At 47.3% G+C, this 12522-nt stretch overlaps 1 protein-coding gene across 1 annotated transcript in view; it reads right to left on the reverse strand.

Annotated features, from left to right (window-relative positions):
• Positions 1-17: 17 nt before the first annotated feature.
• The window catches only part of IQCH (IQ motif containing H), a 284802-nt gene continuing 272297 nt past the window's right edge, over positions 18-12522 (reverse strand). The window contains exons 20-21 of the mRNA XM_077469103.1: positions 10093-10201; positions 18-5934 (exon numbers count right to left, since the gene is read on the reverse strand). Of these exons, the coding sequence (XP_077325229.1) occupies positions 5866-5934; positions 10093-10201 (178 nt within the window). The 3' untranslated portion in view covers positions 18-5865. The remainder of the gene's footprint in view (positions 5935-10092; positions 10202-12522) is intronic.

The following is a 12522-nucleotide window of genomic DNA, read 5'->3' on the forward strand; positions in this document are numbered from 1 at the left end:
ACTTAATAGTTTGGAAATAGTTTGTAAAACTTTATTGACACACATATAAAATTGAACATTGTTTATTAGGAATGCATTTGAAAGGCATTGCTTTTTGATTGGATTTACAAACCGTCATTCCAACACTTTTAGTGTTCATTCAGATTGTTGTGTTGCATATTACTCTAGTGCATAGTAGTCACATTGCTTATTGTATTATTAACTAAAGGAAAAGCCTTTTTTTATTTTTGGATAGAATGGGATTTTATTACTGTCTGTGCCCCAGTTAAAGGGTTCTAAAGGGTCGTGTTTTTTTTCACCTTAATGCATCCTATGGCGGACAAATCTGACACTAACTGACACTTTTTGGGGATCAGTGACACTTATGCCCCGCACACACGAGCAAGAATTTCCGTCGGAAAAATCCTGGATGGTTTCTTGGATGGTTTCTCCGACAGAATGCCGCTCAAGCTTGGATTGCATACACACGGGTCACACAAAAGTTCTCTGAACTTTCGACCGCCAAGAACGCCGTGATGTACAACACTACGACGAGCCGAGAAAATGAAGTTCAATGCTTCTGAGCATACGCCAATTGTTTCTGAGCATGTGTAGGAATTTTGCGCATCGGAATTGCTACAGACGAATGCATTTTGGGATACTGTCACTGTACTAATGACACTGGTTGGGAAGGGGTTAACATCGGGGGGCGATCAAAGGGGATTAACTGTGTGCCTAGCCAGTGCTTTCTCACTGTGGGGGGAGGTTCTTTGAATAGGAGGAAGGCATTGATCCATGTCTGAGCTTTGCAGAAACACAGGAGAAATACATTCCCTACTGACAGAACAGCGACCTACCTTGTTTACATAGGCAGATGGGTTTTCTGCCGGTGTACTGTATACAGGGGTGGACTGACAACTCATGGGGCCCCCAGGCAATCCAAGATTATGGGGCCACACAGTACACACACACAGTATATAATCACACAGTATACACACACACACAGTATACAATCACACAGTATACACATACATGTACACACAGTATACACACACACAGTATACACATACATGTACACACAATATACACACACACAGTATACAGTATACAGTATACAATCACACAGTATACACATACATACACACACAGTATACACATACATGTACACACACACACAGTATACAATCACACAGTATACACATACATGTACACACAGTATACACAGACATGTTTCTATTGGCTGAGAAGGTACTGGAGAGGTGGGGCAGCTATAATCCTGGGATTTTTAGACCAAAAGGATGCCGGTAAGGGACATTTCAGAGACGGATGTAAAAAAAACCACCAATTTTTACATACTGTCCCTGGTTTTACTGACCCTGGCAACCCTGATGGGGCCGCCTAGTGGCTCAGGGCCCTTGGGCAGTGCCCGAGTGGCCCAATGGTCAGTCCGCCCCTGGCTGTATAATTGGCGGGTGCCGGGGGACATCGAGTCTGCGGACCGCTATGTGTGATCACAGTGGGAGCTGGTCGCCGGCGGGACACGCATGCGCGCCCCAGACCAGAAAGTGTCAGATCACTTACTAGGTAAGGTGATCTTTCACAGAGCGGCCACCCTGCCGCAGTATATGTATGATGGTTAAATACTGTCAAAGTTACTTTGTAACTCCTGAAAACTTGTTCATAATAAAAATATATTCAAACTTAAAAAAAATAAAAATGACTTCTGTAACTTCTGAAAATTTGAATATATGCAACTTAAATACGGTGAAATATGCGGAAATGTCTGGTAAATGGTGAGACGTGGTGCTTGGAGGACTCGAGTGACCTTGTCCTTGCCCAGCTCTGTACGGAGAGTTTCATGTGTAGTTACTAATAAGCTGACATTGCTGTACTTTATACAACTTGATTACCAAGTCCTCATTTAGCCTAAAAATACATCTCCCTTTAGCTGGGATTATCTTGAGAATTCCTTCTGTAAGCAATACAAGGCAAATAATCTAGTAGAGCTTTTACAGGTAATCCCCTGCTTGCCTCAGATTACGGAAGGGATAATTACATGTTAATTGTAGATGGGCTCTGGATGGTGGTTAGAATTATGTGTATACAATTCCCTGTCTTGTTCTTTAAGGCCGTCCCGTCTATTTGCTTTCTTCATTTTTTTATATACATTTCAATTACAACTCTAATATATAAGGTTGTCTTCAGAATTTTCGAAAATTCCAGTGTATAAAGCAACCTTTCTCAACCTTTTAAACACGGAGGAACCCTACAAATAACTTGGAGGTCTCAGCTAATGTGACCCCCCCCCCCCCCAGGGCCGATGGAGAGAGGCAGGGGAGGGTCAAACATGTGTGCTATGCAGGCCACCGACACCCTCCATTATCAACGAATTATGCCAATGGGCGTTAGGGTGCCAGCAGCTAGAAGGTTTCAATGGTGCACAACGAAAACCCTTGACTTTGTGTAACTAAAAGGCAGGCTTCATCCACATCCACGCCGGTTTATGTACATTTTTTGGGCATTGAAAATGGTTGTGTTCCCTCACATTGGTTGTAAGTGAAATGCTCACAATATTGATAGTCGTACCCTACATTGACGTTCATTGAAGCGGACTTAGATTGGTGGTCAACGAAAGAAGAAACCTTATACATATTGCTGGTCATTGGAGAAGGGCCTTATTACACCGGTGATCACTGGGAAGAACAAGAATGTGTTTTACACTGATATTGTTGGTCTCTGTAGTTATTGATCTGAGATGTAGAAATTGCCCATTTCTCAAGGAACCGCAAGCAAATTCTGGAGGAACCCTAGTTGAGAAATGCCTCCTTACATTGTTGGTCAGTGAAAGTCTACCCTACATTCGGGGTCAGTGAAAGTCTACTCTGCATTAGTGGTGAATGAAAGTCTACCCTACATGGTGGTCAGTGAAAGTCTACCCTACTTTGGGGGTCAGTGAAACCCTACCCTACTTTGGGGGTCTTACAGGAAGCTAAAAAGATTATTGGTCTCTGTACTTATTGATCTGAGAGGCAGGACGTGCTAATTGTTCAAGGAACCGCTAGCAAATTTTGGAGGAACCCTAGCCGAGAACTGCCTCTTTACTTTTTTTGGGGAACAGTGAAAGCCTACCCTACATTGTGGGTCACTGAAAGCCTACCCTACATTGTGGGTCACTGAAAGCCTACCCTACATTGGGAGTCAGTAAAAGCTCACCCTATGTTGGAGGTCAGTGAAAGCCTACCCTACATTGGGGGTCAGGGAACGCCTACCCTACATTGGGGGTCAGGGAACGCCTACCCTACATTGGGGGTCAGGGAACACCTACCCTACATTGGGGGTCAGTGGTGAAGCCACCTTATATTGGTGGTCAGTGGAAGAAGGACCCTTATATATTGCTGGTCATTAGAGAAGGGCCCCATTACACTGGTGATCAGTGGGGAAAAATGTCTTTTACATTGTCACTTATAAAGGAAGAATACCCCCCCCTTACAGAAAGCTAAAAAGATCATTGGTCTCTGTACTTATTAATCTGAGATTCAGGAAGTGCCTATTGTTCAAGGAACCGCTAGCAAATTGTGGAGGAACCCTAGCTGAGAAGTTCCTTCCTACAGTGGTGGTTAGTAAAAGCTGAACCAACAATGGGGTCAGTAGAGAAGCCGACTTAGATTGGTAATCAGTGGAAGAAGCACTCATATATTGCTGATCATTGGAGAAGGGCCCCATTACATTGGTGATCAGTGGGGAAAAAATTTCTTTTACATTGACACTGATAAGGAAGCATACCCGCCTTACCAAAAGCTAAAAAGAGCATTGGTCTCTGTACTTATTGATCTGAGAGGTAGAAAGTGCCCACTAGCAAATTTTGGAGGAACCCTAGTTGAGAAACCTACCCTATATTGGGGGTCAGTGAAAGCCCACTCTACATTAGGGGGGTCAGTGAAAGTCTACCCTACATTGGGGTCACTGAACGCCTCCCCTACATTGGTGATCAGTGAAAGCCTACCCTACATTGGGGGTCAGTGAATGCCTATCCTACATGGGAATCAGTGAAAGCCTACTTTACATTGGGGGTCAGTGAAAGCTTACCCTACATTGGGGGTCAGTGAAAGCCCACCCTACATTGGGGGTCAGTGAAAACCTACCCTACATTGGGGGTCGGTAAAAGCCCACCCTACATTGGGGGTCAGTGAAAACCTACCCTACATTGGGGGTCAATAAAAGCCCACCCCACACTGGGGGTCAGTGAAAGCCTACTTTACATTGGGGGTCAGGGAACGCCTACCCTACATTGGGGGTCAGGGAACACCTACCCTACATTGGGGGTCAGTGGTGAAGCCACCTTATATTGGTGGTCAGTGGAAGAAGGACCCTTATATATTGCTGGTCATTAGAGAAGGGCCCCATTACACTGGTGATCAGTGGGGAAAAATGTCTTTTACATTGTCACTTATAAAGGAAGAATACCCCCCCCCCCCCACCTTACAGAAAGCTAAAAAGATCATTGGTCTCTGTACTCATTAATCTGAGATTCAGGAAGTGCCTATTGTTCAAGGAACCGCTAGCAAATTGTGGAGGAACCCTAGCTGAGAAGTTCCTTCCTACAGTGGTGGTTAGTAAAAGCTGAACCAACAATGGGGTCAGTAGAGAAGCCGACTTAGATTGGTAATCAGTGGAAGAAGCACTCATATATTGCTGATCATTGGAGAAGGGCCCCATTACACTGGTGATCAGTGGGGGAAAAAATGTCTTTTACATTGACACTGATAAGGAAGCATACCCGCCTTACCCAAAGCTAAAAAAAACATTGGTCTCTGTACTTATTGATCTGAGAGGTAGAAAGTGCCCACTAGCAAATTTTGGAGGAACCCTAGTTGAGGGGGGGTCAGTGAAAGTCTACCCTACATTGGGGGTCACTGAACGCCTACCCTACATTGGTGATCAGTGAAAGCCTACCCTACATTGGTGATCAGTGAAAGCCTACCCTACATTGGGGGTCAGTGAAAGCCTACCCTACATTGGGGGTCAGTGAATGCCTATCCTACATGGGAATCAGTGAAAGCCTGCATTACATTGGGGGTCAGTGAAAGCCCACCCTACATTGGGGGTCAGTGAAAGCCCACCCTACATTGGGGGTCAGTGAAAGCCCACCCTACATTGGGGGTCAGTGAAAACCTACCCTACATTGGGGGTCAATAAAAGCCCACCCTACATTGGGGGTCAGTAAAAGCCCACCCTACATTGGGGGTCAGTGTAAACCTACCCTACATTGGGGGTCGGTAAAAGCCCACCCTACATTGGGGGTCAGTGAAAACCTACCCTACATTGGGGGTCAATAAAAGCCCACCCTACACTGGGGGTCAGTGAAAGCCTACTTTACATTGGGGGTCAGTGAAAGTTTACCCTACATTGGTGGTCAGTGAAAGCTTACCCTACATTGGTGGTCAGTGAAAGCCCACCCTACATTGGGGGTCAGTGGAGAAACCGTCTTAGATTGGTGGTCAGTGGAAGAAAGACCCGTATACACTACTGATTGTTGTAGAAGGGCCATATTACGCTGTTGATCAGTGGGAAGAACGTCCCTTACATTGGCACTTATTATTAAGAATTGCCCCCATACAGATAACTACAGATATGGTGTCTGTAGTTACTGATTTGAGAAGCGGAAATTGACCAAAGAACCCCTAGCAACCCCTAAAGCCACCCGTGTGTCCCACAGAACCATGGTTGGGAATGGCTTGTATAAAGGTTGAGGTTTAGAGCAGATGTATAGTCCCAGCTATTTCAGGAACAATATGGAGAAGGTCTTGTCATTTAGTAGATACAGAAACAGAAGTCATGCCGTCCATTGTTCTTCAGCTCCGCTGTAATACTGGGTATGTTGGGATTTTATTGCTCAAACACCAGCTTGTTTTCTTCTGTCACGCCTAGAATCGTCTCTATTTCTTGCACGCAGTCCTGCACAGAAGAAAATCAATAACCAGTAAACTCTAAAATGAGCTGCTCTCTGGATTTATAAAGACAAGACATTCATTCAAAATATAACCAGCAGATAGTATGGGGGGGGGGGGTGGCATGCTATCTACAATGATTTCCATACCAACGCTCACTTGTTCTCAATAAGAAATCTCAGGTTGACCATTAAATGTAAACCTGATACACATTACCATAGCTCCCAACTGTCCCTGATTTCGAGGGACTGTCCCTGATTTTGTCCCTCTGCCCCTCATTGCTCCTCATTTGTGCCTGATTTTGTCCCTCTGCCCCTCATTGCTCCTCATTTGTCCCTGATTTTGTCCCTCTGCCCCTCATTGCTCCTCATTGCTCCTCATTTGTGCCTGATTTTGTCCCTCTGCCCCTCATTGCTCTTCATTTGTCCCTGATTTTGTCCCTCTGCCCCTCATTGCTCCTCATTTGTGCCTGATTTTGTCCCTCTGTCCCTCATTGCTCCTCATTTGTGCCTGATTTTGTCCCTCTGCATCTCATTGCTCTTCATTTGTCCCTGATTTTGTCCCTCTGCCCCTTATTGCTCCTCATTTGTCCCTGATTTTGTCCCTCTGCCCCTCATTGCTCCTCATTTGTCCCTGATTTTGGCCCGATCAATATAAATGTACATAAAATACACTTTTTATCTATCAAAGAGTGTTTCCCAGCACTAAATCTTTCATCTGATTTCTAAATTGCTGCATTTTTAAATTCCAAAAGCCAATATAAAGGAATAGTACATAGCACTTGTGGGTTTAACCAATCTTCTTTTTTTTTTTTTTTTTAACAAATCTCCTTTAAGGGGGCGTGACAAGGGGGTGTGTCTTATGCCTGCATACATTTGGTGATAGGTGTCCCTCATTCCCATTTCAAAAAGTTGGGAGGTATGCATTACTGAAATGTTGCAAAGTCTTTACAAATCTCCCTTTTCAAATGCAAAAAAAAAAGGAAAAAGCAACTTTGTGTACAATGTAGCAAGCAATCAACAGCTCTAATCTTATAAAAATACAACTGGGGGAGATTTACTAAAATTGGGGAGTGCAAGTTAGAAGCTGACCATGAACAGCTGCACCACATTCTGCACTCTAATGCCCTGTACACACGATCGGAATTCTGGCCAGCAAAAGACCGATGAGAGCTTTTCATCGGTAAATGCGACCGTGTGTACGCTCCATCGGAATTTAGCTGTACGAATTTCCGCCAGCCAAAAATTGATAGCATGTTCCCCAATTTTCCAGACGGAAAAATTTTCTATCGGAAATTCCGATCGTGTGTATGCAATTCCGACACGCCAAAAATCACGCATGCTCAGATTCAACTACGAGACGGAAGCTATTGGCTACTGGCTATTGAACTTCCTTATTCTAGTCCCATCGTACGTGTTGTACGTCACCGCGTTCTAAACAAACGGAATTTGGTGTGACCGTATGTAGGCAAGACAGCTTGAGCGGAATTCCATCGGGAAAACCATCAGAGCTTTTTATGATGAGAATTCCGATCGTGTGTACGCAGCATAAGGTCCCTAACTCACATTCATTATTATAGGCTTACCATAAACAAACCCACTTTACTACCACTTTAATGCATTCTCTTCAGTAAAAGAGAAGTATGGGATTTTTTTTTTATTATCCCATATTCATACTTACCTAGGTGGATGCTGCCTCTGTCCCCCCGCCGCCTTTTCACTGGGAACCGAGCCACCGAACACCGCGCTAATGGCTCTGGTCTCTCACCTCCCCGAGTGGAGAGCTGCTGCCTGTCAGTCAGCAGCTCTCCTGCTCTGCTCCTCCGCGCTCATTGGAGCGCTGAGCTGTGGAGGGGGCGGGGAGCGGCCGTCTCAGCCTCTCATCAGCTCACTGAGAGGCTGAGACTGCCATCAGTCTAGGCACCTGGCGGACCCAGGCTTCCGAAGTCAGGATGACACGGTGCCTGGACTGAAAATTGGTGACGTCAGCAGAGAGCAGCGGACTTCAGACCACTCTCTGCTGAAAACAGTTCACAGGAGTGCAAAAGGAATTGCACGCTTGTCACCCACAGGAGAAGCCCAGTGGAATGAGCCCAGGCTGGACTTCTCCTTTAAGGTAAAAAGGGTGCAGCTTCCCCCCATCTCCCCTAAATACTTACCTGAGCCTGATTTTGGGCCAGTTATGTCCCCAAGAGCAGCGGCAGTTCTCTCTCTCCCCCTCCCCTTCCCCTTAAAGCGGAGTTCCAACCAAAAGTGGAACCTCCGCTTATCTTCTCCCCCCCGGTGCTACATTTGGGGGAGGAACCAGTTTTTGACAGGTACCCTTCTCCACTTCTGGGAGACTGCTCCACAGCGTTGTCGCCCCCCCTCCTCTTTTCTTCGTCGCCAGGCCAGTTAGAATGCGCAGCGTGCGTCACGCATGCACAGTAGGGAACTGGCTGTGAAGCCGAAAAAAGGCTTCACTGGGCGGTTTCCCTTACAAGGAAGATCGGCTGGGGTGCCGACATTGCAGGAACCCTGGGCAGGTAGTATTTGTAGCTGCTGACTTTTAATTTTTGTGGGGGGGGGGCGGGGGGCAGAACTAATCTTTAACCACTTGCCGACCAGCTGCCTCAATTTTACTGCGGCAGAGTGGCAAGGCTGGGCAAGACAAGGCTATGTTACGTCGCTTCGTCCTGTGGCCACTAGGGGTGCACGCGCTGGCTGCTCGCCCCCGGATCCGATATGAGTGCCCAGCGGTCACGATCACCGCTGGGCTCCCACTCTCGCTCGTGACACACCGAGAACCGGAATCTGTGTGTGTAAACACACAGTTTTCGGTTCTCTGAGGGGAGAAAAGACAGATCGTCTGTTCATACAAAGTATGAACAGCGATCTGTCATCTCCCCTAGACAGTCCCCTCCCCTCCTTCAGTTAGAACTCACACTAGGGAACACACTTAACCCCTTGATCGCCCCCTAGTGGTCAACACGTTCCCTGCCAGAGACATTTTTACAGTAATCAGTGCATTTTTATAAATGACAATGGTCCCAAAAATGTGTCAAAAGTGTCCGATGTGTCCACCATAATATCGCAGTCCTGATAAAAATCGCAGATCGTCGCCATTACTAGTAAAAAAAAAAATAATAATAATAATAAAAATGTTCTAAATCTATCCCCTATTTTGTAGACGCTATAACTTTTGTGCAAACCAATCAATATACGCTTATTGCGATTTCTATTACCAAAAATATGTAGAAGAATACACATCGGCCTAAACTGAGAAAAAAAATCGCTTTAAAAAAAAAAAAAAAATTAAAATGGGGATATTTAGTACAGCAAAAAGTACAAATATTGTGTTTTCTTTCAAAACTGTCGATCTATTTTTTTGTTTATAGTGCAAAAAATAAAAACCGCAGAGGGCGATCAAATACCACCAAAAGAAAGCTCTATTTGTGGGGAAAAAAAAAAAGGACATCAATTTTGTTTGGGTGCAGCGCCGCAGGACCGCGCAATTGTCAGTTAAAACGACGCAGTGCCGAATTGCAAAAAAAAAAAAATGGCCCGGTCATTCAGCAGCCAAATCTTCCGGGGCTGAAGCCGTTAATGCATTCCCTGCCAGGAGCACCGGCGAGGGGAACCCCAAAAGAGGAGGATCAGGGCTGCTCTGTGTAAAACCATTACACAGAGCAGCTAAGTATGACATATTTATTATTTCAGAAAAAAAAAATGAATTAAACATTTAGAATTACTTTAAACGTGCGCAAAAAACAAAACAAAACGTAAAACAGCTCTCACAGCAAAACGGTTCAAGCTGTTTTTTTTTTTATTCCGTTTTTTTCCCCTTTTATTCATCGATCATGCGAGTACATTTGGATCGTTTTGCATAGTCGTGTTTTCAATGTAGATTGCTTTGTACATACCATTTAATGTCCTGTACACATGTCATCTATTAGCAGTTTCCTATTGATGCAGGTGACCTCCCGGTATAAATCATATGATTGTTCCATGGAATCCTCCCAGTGATAGGAACCTCGTGCCGATCATTAACTGCCCGTTTCTCTTGTAGGACAGTAATTACCAGAACCGGAGCGATGCTTCCATAATGAATGGAGCTCTCCTGTCCACTTCCCTTACCAACTGACTTGTGAAACAGAGCTGAAATCGTTAGTTAATTAACAGCTCACCTTGAAATTAGTTTCTCCCTGCATTTTGGGCGCAGATATTTCTTGATGGATGATGAACAGATTGCGAGCAAAGGTCATCAGCGCTCCCTGGAGGTCCTCGGCGATGCTCCTTGTAATGAGATTCAGAGAGAAGCAGGTCAGGGTTGGAAGACGCGTTCATTTACCGTTCAATCTCAAACATGTTTATGTCTGCCGCGCTATTAGTAAACCTGCATTGAAATATCCGTCCGCGCATTGCACGCCATACCAATCAGGTTATGATATGTTGTTTAATCCCCCTTATGTTATTTACATTTGGATCATTGAGCTCCATAGTAAGTACAGTTTTTAGAGCTCATTTACATGTTACTGACCACCGAATGAACCTACAATAGTTGGAGAAGAATTCCAGGTATGGATATTTTTACATTGTTCTCTTGTGTGACAGTGCGAGCCCTCGCTACAGTGACAATGGGAGGTTCCGCCACAGTGACAATGGGAGCCCCCGCCACTGTGACAATGGGAGGCCCCGCCACAGTGACAATGGGAGGCCCCGCCACTGTGACAATGGGAGGCCCCGCCACAGTGACAATGGGAGGCCCCGCCACAGTGACAATGGGAGGCCCCGCCACTGTGACAATGGGAGGCCCCGCCACAGTGACAATGCGAGGCCCCGCCACAGTGACAATGGGAGGCCCCGCCACAGTGACAATGGGAGGCCCCGCCACTGTGACAATGGGAGGCCCCGCCACAGTGACAATGGGAGGCCCCGTCACTGTGACAATGGGAGGCCCCGCCACAGTGACAATGCGAGGCCCCGCCACTGTGACAATGGGAGGCCCGGCCACAGTGACAATGCGAGGCCTCGCCACAGTGACAATGGGAGGCCCCGCCACTGTGACAATGGGAGGCCCCGCCACTGTGACAATGGGAGGCCCCGCCACTGTGACAATGGGAGGCCCCACCACAGTGACAATGCGAGGCCCCGCCACAGTGACAATGCGAGGCCGCGCCAGAGTGACAATGCGAGGCCTCGCGACAGTGATAATGCGAGGCCTCGCCACAGTGACAATGGGAGGCCCCGCCACAGTGACAATGTGAGGCCCGGCCACAGTGACAATGCGAGGCCTCGCCACAGTGACAATGCGAGGCCTCGCCACAGTGACAATGCGAGGCCCCGCCACAGTGACAATGCGAGGCCCCGCCACAGTGACAATGCGAGGCCCCGCCACTGTGACAATGCGAGGCCCCGCTACAGTGATAATGCAAGGCCTCGCCACAGTGACAATGGGAGGCCCCGCCACAGTGACAATGCGAGGCCTCGCCACAGTGACAATGCGAGGCCCCGCCACAGTGACAATGCGAGGCCCCGCCACAGTGACAATGCGAGGCCCCGCCACTGTGACAATGCGAGGCCCCGCTACAGTGATAATGCGAGGCCCCGCCACTGTGACAATGCGAGGCCCCGCCACAGTGACAATGCGAGGCCCCGCCACAGTGACAATGCGAGGCCCCGCCACAGTGACAATGCGAGTCCACTGTAACAATGTGAGGCCCCATCACTGTGACAATGTGAGGCCCCATCACTGTCAAAATGTGAGGCGCCCACCACTGTGACAATGTAGGAGAAGATGACTCGGAATACTCATTAGGCCTTGATGTGAGTTTCCAGACTATTCCCCGCCACTGTAACAATGTGAGGCCTCGCCACGGTGACAATGTGAGGCCTCGCCACAGTGACAATGTGAGGCCTCACCACTGTAACAATGTGAGGCCTCGCCACAGTGACAATGTGAGGCCCCGCCACAGTGACAATGCGAGGCCCCGCCACAGTGACAATGTGAGACCCCGCCACAGTGACAATGCGAGGCCTCGCCACTGTAACAATGTGAGGCCCCGCCACTGTAACAATGTGAGGCCCCATCACTGTCAAAATGTGAGGCCCCCACCACTGTAACAATGTAGGAGAAGATGACTCAGAATACTCATTAGGCCTTGATGTGAGGTTCCAGACTATTCTTTCTGAGCAGAGAAAGCTGTGTTTTTGTTTTTTCTCTGTATTCTGTAGTCCCAGGAGTGGGGCCTGGAGCTTGAAGGTCCCAAAGTGTCACATGGGTGCGACAGAACCTTCAATCTTGTTTCCAGATTTTACTAGGTGCCTGCAGCCTGATTACACAGGTGTGCAGGGTCGTTAAATACTCAAGGCTGAGGATAGCTCTGGACTCCCAATTTGGAGACAGAAAGTCTCACCTAGGGGTCAGAGGAGCCCCAGTCAGGAGTCAGAGGACAGAAGGTCTCAACCAGGGGTCAGTAAGCCCCAGGCAGGAGTCAGGGGACAGAAGATCTCACCCAGGGGTCAGAGGTGCTCCAGCCAGGAGTCGGGGACCAGAAAGTCTCACCCAGGGGTCAGTAGAGCTCCAGCCAGGAGTCAGGGGACAGAAGGTCTCATCC

The sequence above is a fragment of the Lithobates pipiens genome, unplaced genomic scaffold (genome assembly GCF_037356315.1).
Source record: "Lithobates pipiens isolate NorthernLeopardFrog02 unplaced genomic scaffold, aLitPip1_a1.2 Scaffold_8, whole genome shotgun sequence".
In the NCBI taxonomy this organism is placed as follows: domain Eukaryota; kingdom Metazoa; phylum Chordata; class Amphibia; order Anura; family Ranidae; genus Lithobates; species Lithobates pipiens.